The sequence below is a fragment of the Lithobates pipiens genome, unplaced genomic scaffold, assembly GCF_037356315.1.
Source record: "Lithobates pipiens isolate NorthernLeopardFrog02 unplaced genomic scaffold, aLitPip1_a1.2 Scaffold_13, whole genome shotgun sequence".
NCBI lineage: Eukaryota > Metazoa > Chordata > Amphibia > Anura > Ranidae > Lithobates > Lithobates pipiens.
Genome location: NW_027507718.1, coordinates 7,540,701 through 7,566,470, shown reverse-complemented (window position 1 = coordinate 7,566,470; position 25,770 = coordinate 7,540,701). Strand labels below are relative to the sequence as shown.

The following is a 25,770-nucleotide window of genomic DNA, read 5'->3' as shown; positions in this document are numbered from 1 at the left end:
ATATAATTCCAGGTGCTTCCCCTCTGCCTTTCCAGCAAAAGGCCCAGGAACGTGACAAGGACAGAGGAGGCATCACTTGCCCTCATTCGGAAAGCCAGCCAATTCCTGTGTAATCCCCCAATGCTGAAGAGGCCTATGGTATCTATTTGGCCACCAGGTTGGTTGAATTGGAGAAGGGCCAATGCCTTCTCTGTGAGTGGATTTTTTCTGAGGCCCTTCAGAAGGGGTAGAGGGGCCAGCTCACTGAAACCAGCCATATCTATGATCAAGCCCATCCTCCTACTCCTCCTCCTGCCACAAATTCCCCACCAGAGGCACAGCCTCCAAGGAAGGCTGCAGAGAAGAGTGGAGGGAAGGTTGCAGTGAAGAGAAGAAAGTGATGGCCTGGCTTCAGTCTGGTCTGACAGAAGATGCAGGCTGTTGTAGTACCACAGCCTGGGGACATAGAGGTCATCTGCTGCTGTTTCTGATCTCTGGGAGTCCTGGACTAGATTGTGCTCCCTATTATATGGAATTTGCAAGATCCCAATTTTGTTTTCTACTGACTTGATGTGTGCCCTGGGGGCCAAAAGGCTTCGCAAATTCCAAAAGTGTCTCCAGTGTTGCTTTCCTTTTTATTTTGTTAACCAGAATAAATGTATATTTTATTTTCTGAAAATACTTTCCTATGTGTTTTTAATCAAAAAGGACAGTTTGTTTGTGAGTAGGCAGGTACATTTCATAAAGACTATGGGAGTTATTTACAAAAGGCAAATAAATTTTGCACTACAAGTGCAAAGTGCACTTTAAATTGCGCTGCAAGTCCACTTGGAAGTGCAGTCGCTGTAAATCTGAGGGGAAGATCTGAAATGAGGGGAAGCTCTGGTGATTTTATCATCCAATCATGTGCAAGCTAAAATGCTGTTTTTTTTTTTATTTTCCTTGCATGTCCCCCTCGGATCCACAGTGACTGCACTTCCAAGTGCTCTTGCAGTGCAATTTCAAGTATTGCAAAATGAATTTGCCTTTCGTAAATAACCCCCCCCCCCCCCATGTCAAATTAACATGGGACACCAACCTCCTTAAGGTTCTGAAAAAAAATACAAGATAATAATGTGGTAACTTGAAACTCAAAAAGAAAAATTATATGGAGATCACTAGAATTTTTATTTTAAATAATTGTAAAATAAATATTAATGAAATATAAAATTATAAAGATGAGTCTAAAAAATAATTGGAAACATTATTTATGGAGATCGGGCTTTTAAAAAATAGAATATTAGTCATGAGATGAAGATAAATAATGAAGAAAGACGTTTGTGAAAAGTCTGTGTGAATATGAGCAGCAAAACAACTTCATTCTTCTAGCATTCTAAAGAAGAAAAGAATGCACTGTATTAAAATATCACAAAATTAGCAGCGTGAGGAATGTGCTAGCTTCAAAATGAACGCTAGTTTTACCACACCAATCGCTCACGTCTTGTACTTGTTCAGAGCATGAGTAGTTTTTGGTCCGTTGGACTAGCACCCAGACGAACGGTTTTCACGATAGAAATTGGAGTCCATCGGACAGATTTAAAACATGTTTTATTTCTGGGTTCGTTAGACTTTTGGGGTGAAAAAAAGTCCGCTGGAGCCCATACACGATCGTAATATCCGACGGATTAGTCCACTCGTGTGCATGCGGCATTACTGTTGCAAGCAAGCACATTTGTGGATCAGCAGTGATTGTATGCACAAGGGTCTAGTGAGGTTTTTTATTCTAATGCAAAAGTCTGCACTTTTGGTTTGGTGATTTAGCTCATTTATGAGTTTTGTATACAAAGCAAAACACATTCCTTCCCTGAAGAGCAAATTGTTTATTTTTTTTTCATTTCTGAAATAAAATGGATTGATGTCCTAAGTGGTAGAGTCGGTACTAAAGACATATTATTCATGGTTGTCAAGTGGATCATCAATGCTAAACACAACCTTGATACCCTAAAACAGTGATGGCGAACCTTGGCACCCCAGATGTTTTGTAACTACATTTTCACTGCCCTATATCCACACTGACCTATAGGCTATGCTATTGCCTGGTACACACAGGCATTTTTTTGAATGCAACCCAGTGGGCTGAACGAAAGAAAAAAACAAACTGAGGACCCAGGTACACCATTCTACTAAGGACTAATGTCCAAAACACGTAGGATGTTTCACAGCTTTGTACATGTATTTAACCACTTCAGCCCCGGAAGGATTTGCCCCCTTAACGACCAGGCCATTTTATTGAAAATAAGACACTGCATCGTTTTAACTGACAATTGTGTGGTCGTGCAACATTGTACCTAAACAAATTTGATGGGTTTTTTTCCCCACAAATAGAGCTTTCTTTTGGTGGTATTTGATCACCTCTGCGTTTTTTTGGGTTTTTTTGCACTATAAACAAAAAAGTGTGACAATTTTTTTTTTTTACTTTCTAATTATCAGTTTAGGCCAATATGTATTTCTTCTACATATTTTTTGGTTAAAAAAAACGCAATAGGCGTAAATTGCTTGCACAAAAGTTATCGCGTCTACAAACTAGGGGTTAGATTTAGGGACTTTTATTTTTTTTGTGCTAACTGATATTGGCAATCTGCAATTATTTTTAGCAAGACTGCGACATTGCGGCAGACAAATCAGACCCCAAAAGACACCTTTTGGGGACCAGTGACATTATTACATTCATCAGCGCTATAAAAAATGCACTGATCAATGTATAAATTACACTGGCAGGGAAGGGGTTAACGCTAGGGGCGATTAAGGGGTTATATGTGTTCCATCAGCATGTTTTAACTGTAGGGGGGGATGACAGAGATAGCAGTTCCTGATCACTGGGAACAGCAGATCTCTGAGATGTCCCGTCAGAACGGTGATCGGCCTTGTTTACAATGGCAGTTCCTGGTCATGCCTCTGTAAACAGCAACTGTGGGCGGCCCGCGGCGCAGCCGCAATGTAACACGCACGGACCGACGTACAGGTACGTCAGTTCGTGCAGGAGAGCCGACCTGCCGCCATACAAGTACGGCTGCTGGCGGGTCCCACAGCGACACCACCTGCAAAAAAGTGAACCTAGCCTGATGGTGTCCTCAATGCTGGGAAATATAGGCAGATACTTATCCATCATGCCATGCCATCAGGGAGGTATGTGATTGGCCCCAAATTTATGCTGCAGCAGGACAACAACCCTAAACATACAGCCAATGTCATTAAGAACTTGCTTCAGTGTACAGAAGCACAAGAAGTTCTGGAAGTGATGTTTGGACCCCACAGAGCCCTGATCTTAACATTAACATGTCTGTCTGGGATTTCATGAAGAGACAGAAGGATATGAGGCAGCCTACATGCATAGAAGATTTGTGGTTAGTTCTCCAAGATGTTTGGAACAACCTACCTGCCAATTTCCTGCAAAAACTGAGTGCAAGTGTACCTAGAAGAATTGATGCTGTTTTTAAAGGCAAAAGGTGGTCACACCAGAATTTTTCACACCTGCCTAAGTAGTGTACGTTAAAAAAAGTCAATAGGGGTGTACTCACTTTTCTTTTTTTTGTCTGCATGTACTGTATATTGCACTGTGGCTTGAACCAACATGCCCATGCACAGATACAGTACATATATACTATTGTGCAATACAATGCAAAGTTCTCAACCTTTTGTGTGTGTGTTGCGCTATGTTAATATGAAAAAAAAATAGGATTTTTGTACTCACAGTAAAATCCTTTTCTCTAAAGTTAATTGACGGACACAGCACCTTTAACCACTTCAGGACCGCCGTATTGCCAATGTACGTCAACACAATGGCACAGGCAGGCACAATCACGTAAATGTACGTGAATGCCTTCTAGCGGGTGGGGGGTCCGATCGGACCCCCTCCCGCTAGATACGGCGGTCCCTTTCGGTGCCGGAGCGATCGGCGATGAGGGGATGGCCGTTGGTTTCCGCCCATCCCCTCTCGATCGCTCCTGGCCAGTGACAAACTTCCTCCCCTGTGAAAATGTAAACACAGGAGGAGGAAGTGATGTCACACTCCTCGTGGCGGTCTTTTTGAACCGGACAGCGAGGAGTGAAGACATTCAAGTAAGTGCACCAACAGTCCACTGACACATAGGTACACACAGGCACACATTTCACCCCAGTCACCCCCCAATCACCCCCCCGATCGGCCCCCCGCCCCCCCCCAGTCACAGTGTCACTAATGCAGTGTTCATTTATTTATTGATCACTACATTTAGTGTCAGTTGTGACTGTAAAAAGTGTCAGGGCAGCTAGTGTTAGGCCCCTTTAGGTCCAGGGTAGCCCCCTACCCCCCCCTAATAAAGGTTTAACCCCTTGATTGCCCTCCCAGTTAACCCTTTCACCCTCTTTTACCAGTGTCACTAAGCAATCGTTTTTCTGATCGCTGCAATAGTGTCACTGGTCCCGCTAGGAAGCTAGTTTTTTTTTTAGGTTCAACGCCAGGTTTTTATACCGTTAGGTACCCCGATATATAACCTAATAAAGGTTTTAACCCTTTGATTGCCCCTAGAGTTAACCCTTTCACCAGCGATCGCTGCATAAGTGTCACTGGTGACGCTGGTTAGCCAGTTAGTTATTTAGTTATTTAGGTTCCCCGTCAGCTTTTTATAAAGCTTCAGGTACCCCCATATAAATACCCAATAAAGGTTTTAACCCCTGATTGCCCTTAGTTAACCCTTTCACCAGTGATCACCGTATAAGTGTTACGGGTGACGCTGGTTAGGTAGTTTGCTTTTTATAGCATCAGGGCACCCGCCATTTATTACCTAATAAAGGTTTAACCCCCTGATCACCCGGCGGGTGATATAAATTTGGTTTTAGGGTCAGAAAGGGTCTGCGTCGCCCCAGGCAGTGCTAGGTTAGTGCCAGCACCGCTAACACACACGCGCAAAGCATACACCTCCCCTAGTGGTATAGTATCCGAACAGATCAATATCTGATCTGATCAGATCTATACTAGCGTGCCCAGCAATTTAGGGTTCTAAAAAAAGCATTGTTAGCGGGATCAGCCCAGATACCTGCTAGCACCTGCGTTTTGCCCCTCTGCCCAGCCCAGCCCAGCCCACCCAAGTGCAGTATCGATCGATCACTGTCACTTACAAAACACAACACACATAACTGCAGCGTTCGCAGAGTCAGGCCTGATCCCTGCGATCGCTAACAGTTTTTTTTGGTAGCGTTTTATACAGTCGCTGACAGGCTAGGTGCTTTTTTACCTGTGAGTCTCACTACTGTACCCCTAAATTTAGAGCCCAAAATGGCAAAGCGAAGGTACACTAGTGAAGAGGCCTACACGTTTCTGAGCATGACAGATAGTGAAGAGGAAGACACTGATCTGTCAGATTCAGGCTCAGAATACGAACCTGTAGAGGACAGCGCCTCCATGTCAGATAGCTCTGACGACGAAGAAGAGGTCCCTGCTATTGTCAGGCGTACCCGACCCCGATTTTCTGATGTTGTTGAGGTGCAGGAACCGCAAGTCCCTCGTATGGAGTATAGAGCCAGTACTAGCGCCGCTCATCCTTTTGGTGAACTGGCAAGCACCAGCGGCCTAGTACACCCTGGACGTACATCCAGCACTGCAGTATCACGTGGTGACGTGGCGAGTCCCATAAGTGCAGTTCAAGCTGGCGAGGTGGCAAGCACAAGTAGTGTCCCGCTGCCACCAAGAAGAAGACAAAGACAGGCCCGTCGTACCCATAGTGCCCTTCCTGCAGAATTTGCCTATCCCAATTGGGTGCCCACCACTTCTGCAGAACCCGTACTTCCCCCATTCACTGCCCAACCCGGTATTCAGGTGGATACAGATGATTTTACGCCACTCGATTTTTATTCTCTGTATCTCACGGAAGATCTCTATAGATCTATTGTGGACCAAACCAATTTATATGCTGGTCAACGCATCGCCGCTAATCCCCAGTTGCCGTCTCTTGCCAGAGATTGGAAACCAGTTACGGTTTCCGAATTTAAGACGTTTTTGGGCCTTTCCCTCAACATGGGCACACATAAATTTATGCGGATGCGGGCTTATTGGTCCACGCATCCGGCTGACCACATGCCCGTGTTCTCTAACTCCATGTCCAGGAAACGATACGAGCAGATCTTGCGGTTCTTGCACTTCAGTGACAATGAACTTTGTCGTCCACGTGGAGACCCTGAATACGATCGGCTCTACAAAATTCGGCCCCTCATAAACCACTTCAACCAACGTTTTGCAGACTTGTTTACTCCCCAAAAAGTTGTCTGCGTTGATGAGTCCCTGGTTAAGTTTACTGGTCGCTTGTCATTCAAATAGTACATTCCCAACAAGCGTACCAGATACGGGGTCAAGCTCTATAAGTGCTGTGACAGGGCCACAGGCTATGCATGGAGCTTTATGGTTTATGAGGGTAAAGATAGTTACGTAGAGCCGGAGAACTGCCCTGATTACATAGGAAGCGCTGGCAAGATAGTGTGGAAATTGGTGTCACCCTTATTCGGAAAGGGGTACCACTTGTACGTGGACAACTATTACACCAGCGTGCCACTGTTTAGTCATTTATTTGATAATCAGATTGGAGCATGTGGCACCGTGCGACCTAATCGCCGGGGCTTTCCCCAGCGGCTTGTAGATTCCCGTCTTAGGCTGGGGGAGAGAGCCTGCTATCGGTGTAATAATTTGCTCGCTATGAAGTGGAGGCATAATAAGAATGTTTTCGTTCTTACCTCCCTTCATGCAGACACGACGGTCCAAATTTCTACGGCGACTGGTATTGTGGAGAAACCCCTCTGTGTCCACGAATATAACAAAAATATGGGAGGGGTGGACCTCAATGACCAGATGTTGGCGCCGTATCTAACTTCCCGTAAGACCAGACGCTGGTACAAAAAAGTGTCTGCTTACTTATTTCAATTGGCTTTGCTGAATGCTTTTGTGCTATACAAAACTTCAGGCGGAACATTAACCTTTCTTTTCTTCCAAAGAGAGGTTGTCACAGAGCTTCTGTTTCCAGACGGTTCTGTACCTCACCATTCCCAACCAAATGCAGTAAGCCGGCTGCATGAGAGGCATTATTCTTATGTCCTCCCGAGTACCCCTACCCAACGAGCCCCCCAAAAAAGATGTCGTGTCTGTAGCAAGCGCGGATATAGGCGTGACACCCGTTCTTATTGTCCACGCTGTCCTGGCAATCCTGGTCTTTGTCAGGGTGAGTGTTTTGAACGCTACCATGAACTAGTGAAGTATTAGCGTAGGGTACAGCATTTCACAGGCTAGGCACACTTACACAGGGTCTCCAAAGATGCCATCGCATTTTGAGAGACCCGAACCGTTACAGTTACAGTTTACAGTTCAAAAAAAAGTGTATAAAAAAAAAAAAAAAAAAGTAAAATAAAAAAACCAAAAAAATATAAAATATAAAAACCAAAAATAGTTGTCGTTTTATTGTTCTCTCTCTCTCTCTCTCTCTCTCTCTTCTCTCAAATTTTTTATACTTTACTGTTTACTGTGTTATTGTTAACCATTTTTCATGTTTTCAGGTACGCCATTCAGCTGCAGCGTGGATTTATTTATCTTGACAGCAACAGCGTTTGCTCCCACGATACATAAAGCCGCGACTCCAGTGCTGTAGGAGGTGATTTCACCACCACAGTTAAAAAAGAGCATATATGCCGAAGCATGGGGGCATAAGGGGTGGAGGAGCGATTTTGCTCCTAATGCCGCGTACATACGGTCAAAATTCCGACGGAGGGCTTGCCCGTGGAAAAGTTTGAACGTATGTACGCAGCATAAATTTTTTGCGGGAGGATGCCCCCATGCTTCGGCATATATATATTTTAGGCACAGGTTGTGTTAAAAAATGTTTTATTTTTTACTGTTTTTTTTGGCAATTGCTTTGCAGGTATGGTATGGTAAGGTTTTACTGGGATGTTACTTTGTTTTAACGTTAACCATAATTTGCTTAGCAGGTACGCCATTCAGCTGCAGCGCGGATTTATTTATCTTGACAGCAACAGCGTTTGCTCCCACGATACATAAAGCCGTGACTCCAGTGCTGTAGGCGGTGATTTCACCACCACAGTTAAAAAAGAGCATATATGCCGAAGCATGGGGGCATAAGGGGTGGAGGAGTGATTTTGCTCCTAATGCCGCGTACATACGGTCAAAATTCCGACGGAGGGCTTGCCCGTGGAAAAGTTTGAACGTATGTACGCAGCATAACTTTTTTGCGGGAGGATGCCCCCATGCTTCGGCATATATATATTTTAGGCACAGGTTGTGTTAAAAAAAAATTTATTTTTTACAGTTTTTTTTGGCAATTGCTTTGCAGGTATGGTATGGTAAGGTTTTACTGGGATGTTACTTTGTTTTAACGTTAACCATAATTTGCTTAGCAGGTACGCCATTCAGCTGCAGCGCGGATTTATTTATCTTGACAGCAACAGCGTTTGCTCCCACGATACATAAAGCCGTGACTCCAGTGCTGTAGGCGGTGATTTCACCACCACAGTTAAAAAAGAGCATATATGCCGAAGCATGGGGGCATAAGGGGTGGAGGAGCGATTTTGCTCCTAATGCCGCGTACATACGGTCAAAATTCCGACGGAGGGCTTGCCCGTGGAAAAGTTTGAACGTATGTACGCAGCATAACTTTTTTGCGGGAGGATGCCCCCATGCTTCGGCATATATATATTTTAGGCACAGGTTGTGTTAAAAAATGTTTTATTTTTTACTGTTTTTTTTGGCAATCGCTTTGCAGGTATGGTATGGTAAGGTTTTACTGGGATGTTACTTTGTTTTAACGTTAACCATAATTTGCTTAGCAGGTACGCCATTCAGCTGCAGCGCGGATTTATTTATCTTGACAGCAACAGCGTTTGCTCCCACGATACATAAAGCCGTGACTCCAGTGCTGTAGGCGGTGATTTCACCACCACAGTTAAAAAAGAGCATATATGCCGAAGCATGGGGGCATAAGGGGTGGAGGAGCGATTTTGCTCCTAATGCCGCGTACATACGGTCAAAATTCCGACGGAGGGCTTGCCCGTGGAAAAGTTTGAACGTATGTACGCAGCATAACTTTTTTGCGGGAGGATGCCCCCATGCTTCGGCATATATATATTTTAGGCACAGGTTGTGTTAAAAAATGTTTTATTTTTTACTGTTTTTTTTGGCAATTGCTTTGCAGGTATGGTATGGTAAGGTTTTACTGGGATGTTACTTTGTTTTAACGTTAACCATAATTTGCTTAGCAGGTACGCCATTCAGCTGCAGCGCGGATTTATTTATCTTGACAGCAACAGCGTTTGCTCCCACGATACATAAAGCCGTGACTCCAGTGCTGTAGGCGGTGATTTCACCACCACAGTTAAAAAAGAGCATATATGCCGAAGCATGGGGGCATAAGGGGTGGAGGAGTGATTTTGCTCCTAATGCCGCGTACATACGGTCAAAATTCCGACGGAGGGCTTGCCCGTGGAAAAGTTTGAACGTATGTACGCAGCATAACTTTTTTGCGGGAGGATGCCCCCATGCTTCGGCATATATATATTTTAGGCACAGGTTGTGTTAAAAAAATTTTTATTTTTTACAGTTTTTTTTGGCAATTGCTTTGCAGGTATGGTATGGTAAGGTTTTACTGGGATGTTACTTTGTTTTAACGTTAACCATAATTTGCTTAGCAGGTACGCCATTCAGCTGCAGCGCGGATTTATTTATCTTGACAGCAACAGCGTTTGCTCCCACGATACATAAAGCCGTGACTCCAGTGCTGTAGGCGGTGATTTCACCACCACAGTTAAAAAAGAGCATATATGCCGAAGCATGGGGGCATAAGGGGTGGAGGAGTGATTTTGCTCCTAATGCCGCGTACATACGGTCAAAATTCCGACGGAGGGCTTGCCCGTGGAAAAGTTTGAACGTATGTACGCAGCATAACTTTTTTGCGGGAGGATGCCCCCATGCTTCGGCATATATATATTTTAGGCACAGGTTGTGTTAAAAAAATTTTTATTTTTTACAGTTTTTTTTGGCAATTGCTTTGCAGGTATGGTATGGTAAGGTTTTACTGGGATGTTACTTTGTTTTAACGTTAACCATAATTTGCTTAGCAGGTACGCCATTCAGCTGCAGCGCGGATTTATTTATCTTGACAGCAACAGCGTTTGCTCCCACGATACATAAAGCCGTGACTCCAGTGCTGTAGGCGGTGATTTCACCACCACAGTTAAAAAAGAGCATATATGCCGAAGCATGGGGGCATAAGGGGTGGAGGAGTGATTTTGCTCCTAATGCCGCGTACATACGGTCAAAATTCCGACAGGGGGCTTGCCCATGGAAAAGTTTGAACGTATGTACGCGGCATAACTTTTTTGCGGGAGGATGCCCCCATGCTTCGGCATATATAAATGGTGCATGTATGTCCATCATTAGAAGTGGGTGGATGAAGGGAGGTATCTAATGGTGGGCATACCCACCGATCAATCTCTTTTTTTTCGTTCAGACAACATGACTCTCAGTAAATAGCTTGGGGTGTCTACTTTCCAAAATGGGGTAATTTGGGGGGGTTTTGTGCTATTTTGGCATTTTATGGCCTTTGCACCCTTAGAAATCCTGAAGGTGGCGATTGGTTTTCGGGGTGCCGTACGCGACTAGACTCCCAAAAAGTCCCACACATGTGGTATCCCCATACTCGGGAGAAGTAGCTGAATATATTTTGGGGTGCAATTCCACATATAACCATGGCATGTGTGACAACTTTTTGTACATTTTTTTTTTTTTTTAGTCATTATTCAATCCCTTAGGACAAAAAAATAAAAATATTCAATGGGCTCAACATACCCATCAGCAGTTTCCTTGGGGTGTCTACTTTCCAAAATGGGGTCATTTGGGGGGGTTTTGTGCCATCTTGGCATTTTATGGCCGTCAAAACTGTGATAGGTAGTGATAGGTAGTGAGGAGTAAAATAAAAAAATTATGCCCTTAGAAATCCTGAAGGCGGTGCTTGGATTTCGGGGTCCCGTACGCGGCTAGGCTCCCAAAAAGTCCCACACATGTGGTATCCCTGTACTCAGGAGAAGCAGCAGAATGTATTTTGGGGTGTCATTTCACATATGCCCATAGCATGTGTGAGCAATATATCATTTAGTGACAACTTTGTGCAAAAAAAAAAAAGTTTGTAATATTCCCGCAACTTGTGGCAAAATATAAAATATTCCATGGACTCAACATGCCTCTCAGTAAATAGCTTGGGGTGTCTACTTTCCAAAATGGGGTCATTTTGGGGGGTTTTGTGCTATTTTGGCTTTTTATGGCCTTCGAAACTGTGATAGGTAGTGAGGGGTGAAATCAAAAATTTGCACCCTTAGAAATCCTGAAGGTGGTGATTGGTTTTCGGGATGCCGTGCGCAACTAGACTCCCAAAAAGTCCCACACATGTGGTATCCCCGTACTCGGGAGAAGTAGCGGAATATATTTTGGGGTGCAATTCCACATATAACCATGGCATGTGTGAGCAATATATCATTTAGTGACAACTTTTTGTACATTTTTTTTTTTTTTTTTTAGTCATTATTCAATCCCTTAGGACAAAAAAAATAAATATTCAATGGGCTCAACATACCCATCAGCAGTTTCCTTGGGGTGTCTACTTTCCAAAATGGGGTCATTTGGGGGGGGTTTGTACTGCCCTGCCATTTTAGCACCTCAAGAAATGAGATAGGCAGTCATAAATTAAAAGCTGTGTAAATTCCAGAAAATGTACTCTAGTTTGTAGACGCTATAACTTTTGCGCAAACCAAAAAATATACGCTTATTGACATTTGTTTTACTAAAGACATGTGGCTGAATAAATTTTGCCCTCAATGTATGACTAAAATTTAGTTTATTCGATTTTTCTTATAACAAAAAGAAGAAAATATCATTTTTTTTCAAAATTTTCGCTCTTTTTCCATTTATATCGCAAAAAATAAAAATCGCAGAGGCAATCAAATACCATCAAAAGAAAGCTCTATTTGTGGGAAGAAAAGGACGCAAATTTCGTTTGGGTGCAATATTGCATGACCGCGCAATTACCAGTTAAAGCAGCGCAGTGTGAAATTGGAAAAAGACCTCTGGTCCTTAAGGTATTTATTGGTCCGAGGCTGAAGTGGTTAATCTTGACCTTAGATTTATATTGCCACCTTTAGGAGAGGACTAGGCAAAAACCATAAAAACAGCAAAGCTGTATAGTATCGCCCAGAGTGCAGTCCTACTGGCTATAACTCTGCTACCAGCAGCTAATTTCTTAAAAAAGCAATACAAACATAAATAGGAGGGGTGGGTGCTGTGTCTGTCAATGAACTTCAGAGACAAGGATTTTATGGTGAGTACAAAAATCTTATTTTCTCTTTCATTCATGGACAGACGCAGCACCTTTAATCTTGACCTTAGGGACCTCCCCAGTGTCAAAAACGAGGGGTGGGAACAGAAAGAAAATAAACTCCACCCATAACTAAAAGAACTCCTCAACAGAGGAGTTGCAACCTTAAACGGCCGCCTGCAAAAGCCTTGCGGCCGAAGCATGCATCCGAAGATTTGCTCACATCAACCTTGTAAAATTTATTGAAAGCGTGAACGGACGGCCAGGTCGCCGCCTTATACACCTGGAAAAACGGACACTTGATGTCGGAAAGCCCAGGAGGCACCAATTGCCCTGGTAGAATGTGCCGTGACAGGAAAAGGGGGCACCCGCCCCCTTATGGCATAAGCCTGAACCACAATCTGTCTGATCCACCAAGAAATGGTAGCCGAACAAGACCGCCAGGCCCTTCTTCAGACCAGCCACTGATACAAACAGGGAGTCCGACCTCCGAAAAGGAGCTGTAGCAGACCAATACACCTGCAGAGCCCGGACCACATCCAAAGAATGCAAAGCAACCTCTTTGGAATGTGACAGCCGAGAACGTAAGGACAGTAGCACAATGTCCTCATTTAGATGAAAGGCCGAAACAACCTTTGGAAGAAACGAAGGCTGCGGGCCTTATCCTTGTGGAGGATCAAGTAGGTAGACTTGCATGACAAGGCCTCCAACTCAGAAACCCACCTTGCAGATGTAATAGCCACTAGAAAGACTACTTTCTGAGAGAGTGTAAATAAGGGAATCTCCCTAATGTTTTAAAACGGCGGTTTCTGAAGCACCGAGAGCACCAAATTCAAATCCCACAGAGGCAGTGGTGGTCGTACCGGTGGGGCCACATGTCAAATCCCCTGAACAAACGTACTCACCAATGAATGAGTCGCCAAAGGTCGCTGAAAAAAAAAAAGACAGCCAAAGCTAATATCTGCTCCTTAATGCAAGTTTCTGATCCACTCCTCGCTGCAAAAACAGCAGGATCCTGGAAACTGAATATGTACACGGACGCCACCCCATCTCCTCATACATGGAGATGTAGGCCTTCTACGTACGATGCTAAATCTTCAAAGAAGAGGACTTCTGCACCCTCAGCATAGTGGAGATTACCGAAGCCATCAGTCCTCGGTCCCTTAGCACTTGGCTTTCAACAGCCATGTCGTTAAAACCAGCAACGGTAAAGCAGGATGAATTATTGGGCCTTGTGACAGAGGGTCCTCCCGAATCGGCAGCCACCAAGGAACAACCGCCACCATTCCTACTATCTCAGCGTACCAAGGACATTAAGGCCAATCTGGGGCAATCAGAATCCCCGGAATCCCCTCTGCCTCCACTCTGCCCCCATGGAGCCACCAATGCACCTGATGCGTCTGCCCAGGGATATCTTGACCTAGCCACAAACCTCTGTACCTTCCGATTGAGCCGAGAGGCCAAGAGATCCACATCTAGCGTGCCCCACCTTAGGCAAATGAGCTGAAATACTTCCGGATGCAGCGACCATTCCCCCTGGTCCAGCAGTTGACGACTGAAGTAGTCCGCCTTCCAGTTTTCTACACCCGGAATGTATAGGGCTAACAAAGCCGGCACGTGACGCTCTGCCCACTGTAGGATGTGAGCGACCCCCAGCGCTGCAGCCAAGCTCCTAGTCCCTTCTTGATGGTTAACATACACCACCTCTGTGGCATTGTCTTATTGGATCCTGGTCGGACGCCCCTGTAGCCTCTGCAACCATGTGGAGAGGCACCACCTGATCGCCTGAAGCTCCAGCACATTGATCGGCAGGCGAGAAACTTCCTGCGTCCAGCGACCCTGGGCCGACTGTACGCCCCAAACTCCCCCCCCAGCTGATCAGGCTGGCATCTGTTGTAATCACTGTCCAATGAGGAAGGAACGACTTCCTGGACCGAAGGGCTGGAGACCTCAGCCACCAGAGAAGGTAATCCCTGACTATTTGACAATCCAGGGATGTCGGAGATTTGTCCCATTTGAACAGGATCTCTTTCTGCAAGACTCGAGTGTGGAATTGAGCATACGGTACCGCCTTAAAAGTGGCTTCCGTGAGACCCAGAAATTGAATGCAGAAACACAGCTATGACCACCGACGGGACATCAACAATTGCACCACCGATTGAAGAGTCTTCAGCTTGTCCGAAGGGAGAAAAACTCTTGCCTCTGAGGAGTCCAGAATTAACCCCATGTACTCCAGGCGCTGAGTCGGCACCAACACCAACTTCTGGAGGTTCAACACCCAACCAAACTCCTGGAGATGTCTGTATGGTGATCTCCACATCCTCCCTTAATTCTGAGGCAGAAGCTGCTCTCAGGAGGAGATTGTCCAGGTAACCCACGATTGCAATCCCTCGTTGTCTTAGCAACGTCAGAATTGGGGCTAGCACCTTGGTGAAGACCCTTGGTGCCGTCGCTAGGCCAAAGGGGAGAGCTACAAATTGGTAGTTATCGTCCCTGACCACAAATCGTAGAAACCTCTGATGCCTCATGCATATGGGGACATGCAAGTGTGCATCCTTGATGTCCAAAGACGCCAAGTAATCCCCCTGATGGAGCGCAAATGAACCGATTCCATCCTGAACCTTCACAAAGCACTTGAGGGCCTTGAGATCCAGGACCAGACTGACCCCTTCCTTCTTTGGGACTACAAACAGTTAGGTACAGGTACTATCACCCCGTGCAGCAGCAGGTCCTGTACTGCCCCAGACAGGGCCTCCCCATGAGCCAGCAGAAGATGAAAGTTGGAGGGAAAAAAATCTGTTTGGCGGACAAGAAAGAAACAAACTTGCAGCCTGACAAAACCAGTTCACAGACCCACTGGTCGGAAAGGAGGGAGGTCCACCGGACTGCAAACTCCCGAAGGCGGCCCCCCAACCGAGAGTCGGGTGGGTGCATTTCTTCATGCGGCAACATGCTTCATTTGCTCACAGGCTTGCGAAATCAGGGACATTTTTGTCCCTCCGTAAGTACCTTGTCAGACTGGGAACGCTTAACTGCCGACCCGGGCAGACGAAAAACGAGTGCCCCTGCCTACGGCGTGGCTCCTTACCCTTCCTGGACTGTGGTAGCAAAGTACTCTTTCCCCCAGTAACATTCATAATAATGTCTTCCAGTGAGGCTCCAAATAGACTCTCACCTTGGAAGGGCATATCCGCCATTGCTTTCTTAGATGCCTGGTCCGCAGACCAGCACTTAAGCCAAATCAAGCGACGCAGCACCACTGCTGATACTGATGCTCTAGAAAGCAAAGGGGCCATATCCAGGGCCACATCACAGACATATTTAAGGCCGTGCACCAACTGGTCTGCCAGTTCCACACAGAGCGGAGAAAACTGTTCCTTCCCCAACTCGTGGTGCAACAATTTAGCCCATTCAGTAAGCGTTTGTGACACCAAGGCTGTGGCTAACACCGGCCGCAATGCTGACCCCACCACCGTAAACATGGACCAGGTCACTGCCTCTGCCCTTCTGTCGGTAGGGTCCTTGAAACCTTCCACCGGGATCGTGGTTACCTTATTTAAACTGGATACCGGGGGGTCCACAACCGGATGAGATGTCAATTTTTTCAGAAAACTCTCCTCAAAAGGGTAACGCACCGCCATTCATCTTAGGACATAAAAGGCCCGCTGCGGGCTTCCCCATTCCTTGTAAATTAACTTATCAATATAAGTTAGATATGGAAACACCTTAGCAGTGCGGACCGGCTTGTGGGACCCAAAAGGGACCAACACCACTGCAGATGTCCCCGCTGTATCCTCTATCTTTAGGGTATCCCGCACCGCTGTAATAAGTGCTCCTAGTAGCTTTTTCCTGCGCTCACCCGGACACAGAGTCATCCTCACTGTCCAAACGGTCTTGGTCCACATCCTCTGAAATGTCAGAACAGGGGCCGCCTGTCACAGCGGGACCCGAGTCTGAATCAGAGCTTTCCCCAGAAGACGGTGGGGGGCATTTTTTTACCCCCCTTGCGCCCGCACGCCGCTTCTACCCTGGCAACAAAAGATTCCAGGACCACCGTCAGAGAATCCATAGGCACCACAGGTGCAGGGGAACTGGCTGCTATAACAGGGATGTCTATGGAAGAAGCGCCAGCTTCTGACACCATGCTGACCTACTCTCGCCTGTCACCCTTAGGGACCTAAGGCAAGCAACAAAAACTGCCCACCCGCCTAGCTGCCACAGACTGAGAGGCCCCCCACAGGACTCTGCCTGCCATGAGGTGTTCTGTGTCAGTTTTGCACTAACCAGCGCCCCGCTAGAGTATAACAGATCTGAGGCTACTAAAAAATGTCCGCCGGCCTCCTCAGAAAAAGCATCCAAAACCGCTGGGGAAATAGCCGCTGGACTCCATGAAAATGGTCGCGGTTAAGCACATGGCTGCAACAGCCAGTCCCCACATGGCACCCCAAAAACGGCAGCTTGTCACTTGCCAGTGATATGCGTCCCTGGTGTCCCAGAGGGTGGGCAGTGAGAGATGATGTAATATCTCTGCTGCCCAGTGAGGGCAGAACAGCAGTGATGCAGGGAGAGTGGTGAGAGATCATCTCTCTGCTCGCCCACCTGCTCACTGGATTACCTGCCCGCCCACCATCCAGCCTATCCACTCACCTTCCTGCCTATCCGCTCAGCCACTGGGCCCACTCACCATCCTGCCTGCCCACTACTTTCTCTGGGACCTGGACTGTCTGTCCAAACACCGGCCCCGCTCACCTGCCCGCCGGGCCCGCTCACCGTCCCGGGCCCGCGGGGACAATTGCCCCTGTAGGAGACTCGGGGCTATGGGCCCTAAATTCAGGGCTATAGCCCCAGAAGCCACCCCCTAGTGATGCCACTGGCACCAGGGACACAAAGACCCGTGAAGAACCAGCCCAGGTGAGGATAGTGCTGGACTGGTAACTACCTGTTTAAGTCAGCAGTTGGGGTATTTTTACAGTAACCAAACGATGTGTAAAATAAATAATAACAAAAACTAAAGATAAAAAATAGCTAGATCAAGTTTTGATCTAGGTCAGTGTCAGGATAGGGTCAAAAGTCAGAATAAAGCCCCATACACACTATCAGTTTTTCTGCTGAGTTTTTCCTTCAGATTTACCAAAACCATATAATATGAGGTCAAACCTTAGGAGTTTCAATTTGTATGCAAACAGGCAGGCCCTTGCACTACATGGTTTTGATAAACCTGAAGGGAAAAAAAATCTGATAGTGTGTATGGGGCATTAGAATCAAAGGTCGAGGTCAGTGAATTATTTTTCAGAAGCAGGACAATTTATTTGGGGTTGTTCTTTGGTGGTAGGTCATGGTGAGCAAGAATTTTCTACTTGCTGACTGCAATACGCATACAGACAGTACGGTTTCAAGTGGTTTACCGGGATTATGCCTGAAGATATCACCCATAACCCCAGTATCACTTTTTTCCAACCACCAGCTGGCTTTCTCTTGAAAGCATTCCAAGTGGCTCATGAGCCACTGGAACGCTTTCAGAAGTGGTGGGAAGGGACGCCCCCCCTGATGCTCGATGGTGTTTTCCAGACTTACCTTTTTCACCAGTTCCCCCGAGAAACGATTCGATGGTGCAGCCAGCTGCTCCCATAAGTGATCAAAAAGTAGATCCTCTTTGATCACATTTATGGCCTTGGAGGACTTGAGTGAATTCATGACTTTACTTCTGGTCCAGGCTGGAATTAATTTTATTTTTTTTTGCTTTTAAAGGTAAAGAGGAGATTTGGGGTCTTTTTGACCCCAGATCTCTCGATAAAGAGGACCTGTTACAAAGGATGTTTACATTTCTTGTAATAGGAACAAAAGTGATTGAAAAAAAAATAATGAAAAAGGATTGCAAAAAAAAATAATAATTTAAAGTGCCCCCATCCCTTTGTGCTGAAGCAAAAGCGTATGTAAGCCATGCAGACATATGTAAATGGTGTCTGTACCACACATGTATTGCTGTGAACATTGGAGCGAGAGCAATAATTCTTACATAGTTGGGTTGAGGCTCTCTGAACTGCTAGAAGCTCTCTCTGATGATTCAATGACACTCTTGCTTCCCCGGGGTCCATCTTCCCTATGCTACTGTGCTGCTGAGATGGGCTCCCCATCCCCAGGAAATTGCATCCGTTGTGATCCTCTGGGATATAGGAATGGACCATTGCGGACCTCTTGTCAGGTGAAGGTGGGACCTCCACCACCACAAGCTTCTTTTTACCCTGGAGGGTATCTGAACCCTCAAATATAGGGAACTTGTGTCTCCGTCCCAGTTCCTTAGCAGAAACAGTTGTAGTGGGTGTTGATGCAACCTTGTCCATGGAACTGCGGGAAAGCAAGAGGTCATCAGAAATCAACTTATTGGTCTGTAAGGCTGACGTTGCCTGAATCATTTTTGAGATCCTTTCCTGTAGGAGGAAAACCTTCTGGCTTACTGAACAAAATTTGTATCCCAGATACGTCACCCTCTGGGTAGGAATCAGGGAAGACTTCTCTTTGTTGATCAACCAGCCCAGGGACTGTAGGAAGTCCTGTACCGGTCTGGGGATCCCCTTCCAATTTTTGGTATGATTCTGCCACCACTAGAAGGTCGTCCAGGTAAGGGATGATAGGAATTGCTTTTAACTTTAGAAGAGCCAGGGCCTGGAATTGAAAGTGATGGATCTCTGTCCCCATCTTGACTGCTAGTCTCAAAAATTTCTGGAAAGCTTGTTGTATAGGGATTTGCAAATAGGCATCCCTCATATCCAAAGTGGCCATGAAGCAGTTCGGGTAAAGCAGATTTTTGATTGAAAACACTATTTCCATACGAAAATGCTTGTACCTGATTGAGCGGTTTTGAGACTGGAGGTTCGCCGATACTTTTCCAACGGCTTCCTAATGACAAAGATAGAAGAATAAAAGCCCTTGCCTTGATCCAATTGGGGGACCAGGATCAGGACTCTGATCTATTCACGAAAAAAATTCTGGCCGAATTCACCAAGGCCGAGGTCTTAGCAGTCATTCTAACGGACTCTGCAGAAGAATCTGCCAAAAAGCCTACTGCCCGAAAGAAGAGAGGGAACGATTTCAGGATTTGCTCTCTTGAAGTTCCTGCCGAAAGACACATCTGCATTTGTGTAAACCATACTTCTAGGTTTCTGGCTAGGAAAATTGATGTTACGGCTAGTTTAAGATTAGCAATGGATGAATCCCAGGCCCTGCGTAGAAGGATATCTCCTCTTTTATCCATCAGATACCTAAGTGTGACCATATCGTGAAACACTAGGTCTGTGTTTTTTGAAACTGATGAAAGAGGTGCATCTAACTTGGGGCTTTTGACTCCTCTTCAATAACCAGCACATTGATTATCAGCACAGCGCGGGGATCTCTGTGGTGCGGCGTGTCAATCTGACCACGTGATCAGCCGTGTCCAATCACGGCTGATCAGGATGTAAACAGGAACAGCCGTTTATAAGCTTTTCCTCACCCGTCTCTGACAGACTCGAGTAGAGGAGAGCCGATCGGCAGCTCTCCTGACAGGGGGGTCCATGCTGAGTTTTTATCAGCGCAGCCCCCCCACAGATGCCCGCCAGGGATGGCCACCGCACAGGACCACCAGGTATGCCACCCTAGACCACCAAGGATATGCCAATCAGTGCCCATTAAAAATGCCTGCCAGTGCCATTGCCACCAGTGATGTCTATCAGTGCCGCCCATAACTACCCATTAGTGCAGCCTTTCAGTGTCGCCTGAGTGACCATCAGTGCCACCCATCAGTGCAGCTCATCAGTGCCCATCAGTGAACGAGAAAGCTTACTATTTTACATTTTATAAACAGAAACAAAGAAAAACGTATTTTTTCCAAAAAAAATAAAAAATTATTTTTTATTTGTTTTATTTGTTTAGTAAAAAATACCACCATAAGAAAGCTCTATTTGTGGGAACAAAATGATAAAAAATGTATTAGGGTGCAGTGTAGTGACAGCGCTGAAAGATGAAAATTGGCTTTGGCAGGAGGGGGGGGGGGGATAAGTGCCTGGTATTGAAGTGGTTAACCACTTCAATACCAGGCACTTTCGCCCCTTCCTGCCCAGGACATTTTTCATCTTTCAGCGCTGTCGCACTTTGAATGTCACACTTCTGCCAATGTAAATAAGACAAATCTCCGTTCTGACAGGGAAGATCAAACAGATCCTCTCTTTCTGCTATGCAGGAAGACGGATCTGTGTTTCCCCAGTCACACAGTGCCCCATACAGTTAGAACACACAGTGAGGGAACACATTTAACCCCTTGATCATCCCTGTTAACCCCTTCCATGCCAGCGTCATTAGTACAATAACAGTGCATATTTTTTGCACTGGTTACTATAAGAATGTCACTGGTGCCCCCCAAAAAAAGTGTCAAAAATGGCAGCAAGGTGACCGATCTGTCCACTGCAATCCCACCAAAAAAATATCACTGATTGCCACCATTTCTAGTAAAAAAATAAAAATAATTAATAAAAATGCCATGAATCTAATCGCCGATTTTGTTGACACAATAACTTTTTCACAAACGTTAATTGCGATTTTTTTTACCAAAAATATGGGGGGGCTGAAGTAGTTAAAAAAGAAAAAAAAATACATTTGTCCTAACAAAAACACGATATAATCCACCTGAATACATTTATTTGCGATGGCCTGTACAGTAGAGCTGCAACTAACGATTAATTTGTCTGTCGACTAATCTATTGATTATTTTTTCGATTAGTCAACGACTATACGATTATTTTTTTTATTTTTATTTTTTAATGAATCTAGTGTTTTTTTTTTTGATTAGCTAATTAATCCTTTGGATAACCTTGAGAGTATTGCATTGCAGAGTATTGTATTGCATTGCAGAGTATTGCAATGCATTGGCGGGCAGAGTATTGTATTGTATTGGCGGGCAGAGTATTGGCGGGCAGAGTATTGTATTGTATTGGCGGGCAGAGTATTGTATTGGCGGGCAGAGTATTGTATTGTATTGGCTGGCAGAGTATTGGCGGGCAGAGTATTGTATTGGCTGGCAGAGTATTGGCGGGCAGAGTATTGTATTGTATTGGCTGGCAGAGTATTGGCGGGCAGAGTATTGTATTGGCTGGCAGAGTATTGGCAGGCAGAGTATTGTATTGTATTGGCTGGCAGAGTATTGGCGGGCAGAGTATTGTATTGTATTGGCGGGCAGAGTATTGTATTGGCGGGCAGAGTATTGTATTGGTGGGCAGAGTATTGTATTGTATTGGCGGGCAGAGTATTGGCGGGCAGAGTATTGTATTGGCTGGCAGAGTATTGGCGGGCAGAGTATTGTATTGTATTGGCGGGCAGAGTATTGGCGGGCAGAGTATTGTATTGTATTGGCTGGCAGAATATTGTATTGCATTGCAGCAGAGTATTGTATTCCATTGCATTGCAGCAGAGTATTGCATTGCAGAGGCTGGCAGAGTATTGGCTGGGTATGGAGGGATGGCTGCTTCCATCCGACCTCTCCCCTCCACTGCACAGATCAGTACAGAGAGGGGAGAGAGAAACCCGCGTCATGTCATGACGCCGGTTTGTTTACAAGAGATCGCTCCGTCGGAGCGATCACATTGTAAAAGCCTGGGTGTAGAAAGATAGCCGCCGCTTCGGAGCTAGGGCTAAGGCCGAGACCGAGGAGCGCTCCGTGGAGCGCGGCATGTGCGCACGGATCGGTAACGATCCGCTGAACCCCTAGGGATGGCGGCACGGCGGGGGAGAAGAGAGGGGGACAGCGGGGGAGAAGAGAGGGGGACGGCGGCACGGAGGGCAGCGCTAGATACTAAGCACTGCCCCCACTGTGACGCATCGACGCCCAGAACACACGTCGACGTATTTTCTTAGTCGACGTAGTCGATTACGTTGACGCGTCGTGGCAGCTCTACTGTACAGTTTTACTAACACGTGTCAAAGTTACAAAACAGTGTTCAAGCATTAAGATTTGTTTTACCCTCTGTCATGAAGGGGTTAACCATCGACTGAAATCCACTTGCCCGTGTGTGACATGTAAGGATGAGCTCAGGCGTGTTCACACACCCCATGTGCAGAGCCTGCCAGGAAGTCTGCGCTGCGCTAATCACAGGCAGTGAGACATTGTACCAATGCACGGCTGCACAGATCGGGAAATGTCTCACTGCCTGTGATTAGCGCAGCGCAGTGCTGACTTCCTGTTGGGCTCTGCACATGGAGTGTGCGAACACGCCGGAGCTCATGCTTAGCGGCATGTTGATTATAGATCAATTATTCCTACTGGAATAATTTATTGGAGCATGTATAGCCACCATAAGGCCCCTTTCACACGAGCGGCTGTTCTGTCGCTGTTAAAAGCATGTTTTGTTATTTTAAAATTCAGAGAATCCTGGCAGTGATCACTTGCAGTTGTACATTGCGATTAGCTGTGTTTACATGCAGCTGCGTTTGGAACATTCTTGCCATTTCTGATGTGCTTCCTGTTTTTCTTTCCTTGTTGCCGCTGCTATCCGCAGGAGAAATATTACACTGCGGTTATGTGCAGATAGCTCCGTTAAATCGTTCCTGGAAGCAATCTGCCCGTGTGAAAGGGGCCATAGGCTCACCACTAGGGATGAGCTCAGGCGTGTTCACATGGTCCACGTGCAGAGCCCGCCAGGAAGTCAGCGCAGCGCTGCACTAATCACAGGCAGTGAGACATTGCTCGATCTCTGCAGCCGCGCATCACGGCAATGTCTCACTGCCTGTGATTAGCACAGCGCAGTGCCAACTTCTTGGCGGGCTCTGCACATGCGAACACGCCTGAGCTCATCCTTACTCACCACTAAGGATGCGCTCTGGCGTGTTCGCACAGCCCACATGTAGAGCCTGCCAGGAAGTCTGCACTGCGCTGATCACAGGCAGTGACACATTTCCTGATCTCTGCAGCCATGCATCAGGACAATGTCTCACTGCTTGTGATTAGCGCAGTGCAGTGCTAACTTCCTGGCGGGCTCTGCAAACACGCCAGAGCTCATCCTTACCACTACACACTCCAATCTGATTATACAATCAGCTTTAGATCTAATCAAACTATGAAACTGGAGGAGCCACCTATTCCATCCATTTCCAATCAGGTAGGTCCTTGCACTACATAATTGTTGGTGGATCTAATGCAGCAGAGGTTGCACAGATTGTAATGTGTATAGTGAGAGCTACAGCACACAATACACCTAAGGCGAATTCTGATCTTTATTTTACTATATAAATACGTTACTTCTGCCATTCCAAAAATATGAAAACATACAAAAAGCTGCCAGCTTTACTGTAACATGCACACACAACGTATTGTACATAGACATTGGTGACTACGTTCTAGCTAGTATGACAATACTCGGACTGGCACTGGAGACTACTACTTGTTTCCTGACCTGAACTCATCCTAAACAAACCGAGCATACAGAGCAGGGGCAAACAAGGGACGCCTGGAAACGGGCTCCCTGTGTACCAAGCAGCAGCTTCCGCCACCCTGCCAGTCTCATGACTGGGCTCCACACACACCATGACCCTCCATATATACATACACTGCCATGTGCCGCCGAGCACCCGGAACATCCAATAGCCGCCGCTGATAGGGCGCAGAGCGGATGGGGGCGGGGTTTGGACGGGAAGATCTGTATGAGTTTGGCGCCAAGTCAGAAAGTTGTGTTGCTTTGATTGGGGAAATGTGTGTGAGCTGCTGCTGCTCTCATTGTCCCTTCTAATGGGCGATACTGATACTACCTTGTATAAGGCTGAGGAAACAGCAATGTATGGCTGCTCCAGTCCAACGCTGGACTGAATTATATTTTATATCTATGAATGGACTAATTTCCAAGAAAAGAAAAGCACACACACACTAACGCTAGTCAGTGTGTGTGCATTTCTTTTCTTCTAATTCAGAATGAAAGCACATCAGTGGCTTAGTAAACGTGTTGCAGTGCAGCGGAATCTCCATGTATGGAAGCTTTGTAAATAAGTACTGAAAGTTGGTGTGGGTTATGAAGAAGAAATATTTCTATTGTCGATGAAAAAAAAGAATTGTCAGGTGCATTTTCACAATGGAAATGATCAATACCATAGAAAATAAGTCATCAGGTAAGCTAGGAAACAACTCCTGCGAAATACTATGTTGCAAATAAACAAAGTGTCTATTTGTAGTGAATAAAATATACAAATAATACATGAATTGCAAATGGTTGCATCCAAGTGAAAGCTTGGTGGGAGTAAACTGCCTTGGCTATTTTTTACCTATAGGTCAGGGATATGCAATTAGCAGACCTCCAGCTGTTGCAAAACTACAAGTCCCATCATGCTCTGCCTCTGGGTGTCATGCTTCTGGCTGTCAGAGTCTGGCTATGCCTCATGGGAATTGTACTTCTGCAACAGCTGGAAGGCCGGTAATTGCATATCCCTGCTATAGGTAAAAGGTCAGGGATATTGCTAGGTTTACAAATGATCTGAGTCTAGAGCCTATAGCAGCAAAGTAAAAAAAGTCATACGCTTGAGCGGATGCTCCATAGAGGTGACATGTCCGCTGACATCCGAGCCTCTCCGATCCGAAAAAGTGTGACGGAGGAAAAAGCAATTTTTCCATCCATCATCGGATTGGGTGACGACAGACACTGCGGTCTGTCGTCACCCGATCTCCCATAGGGGAGAGCGGTGCTGTGACAGGTCCGTCCTTGCACAGTGTGCAGAGAGAGACCTGTCCTCTGCCTGCTCAGCGGAGATCGCTCCGGCGATCCCCGCTGAGCAAGCGGATATCCACGGGGATATCATTACTGATCCACCCCATGTGAAAGGACCCTAAGGCTGCTTTCACACTGCAGCGGGAGCGGCGTCGGCGGTAAAGTGCCGCTATTTTTAGCGGCGCTTTACCGTCGCTTTAGCGGCGGTCTGCGGGCGCTAGCGGGGTGGTTTTAACCCCCGCTAGCGGCCGAAAAAGGGTTAAACCCGCCCGCAAAGCGCCGCTGCAGCGGGGCTTTGCCGGCGGTATTGCTGCGGTGTCCCATTGATTTCAATGGGTAGGAGCGGTGAATACACCGCTCCTTCACCGCTCCAAAGATGCGGCTAGCAGGACTTTTTTCACCGTCCTGCCAGCGCATCGCTCCAGTGTGAAAGCCAGAGGGGCCGGTTTTTTTCAGGCGCTACACAGGCGCTATTTTTAGCGCTGTAACGCCTGAATACCACCCCAGTGTGAAAGCAGCCTTAGGGTTGCCACTTCATCCCTTTAAAACCGAACACATATTAATTACACAGGTTCTGTGGCTGATTAAGGTGGTAATTAAACTCACTTGGTGCCTTATCTGCATTGAATTAGCCTCAGAATCTGTGTAACTCATATGTGCTCCAGTTTAAAAGGATGAGGTGGCAACCCTAAAACACGTCT

The 25,770-nt window shown here is 46.2% G+C and overlaps 1 protein-coding gene across 3 annotated transcripts in view; it reads right to left on the bottom strand.

Moving 5' to 3' along the window:
- FANCC (FA complementation group C) overlaps window positions 1-23,970 on the bottom strand; it is a 308,404-nt gene extending 284,434 nt beyond the window's left edge. For 2 of the 3 annotated variants that reach the window (XM_077474811.1, XM_077474812.1), the window contains exon 1: window positions 23,924-23,957. In XM_077474811.1, the coding sequence (XP_077330937.1) occupies window positions 23,924-23,931 (8 nt within the window). In that variant the 5' untranslated portion in view covers window positions 23,932-23,957. Of the gene's footprint in view, window positions 1-23,923 lie in introns of all 3 variants that reach the window. The other variant, XM_077474813.1, reaches the window with a different exon arrangement.
- Between the last annotated feature and the right edge of the window lie 1,800 nt (window positions 23,971-25,770).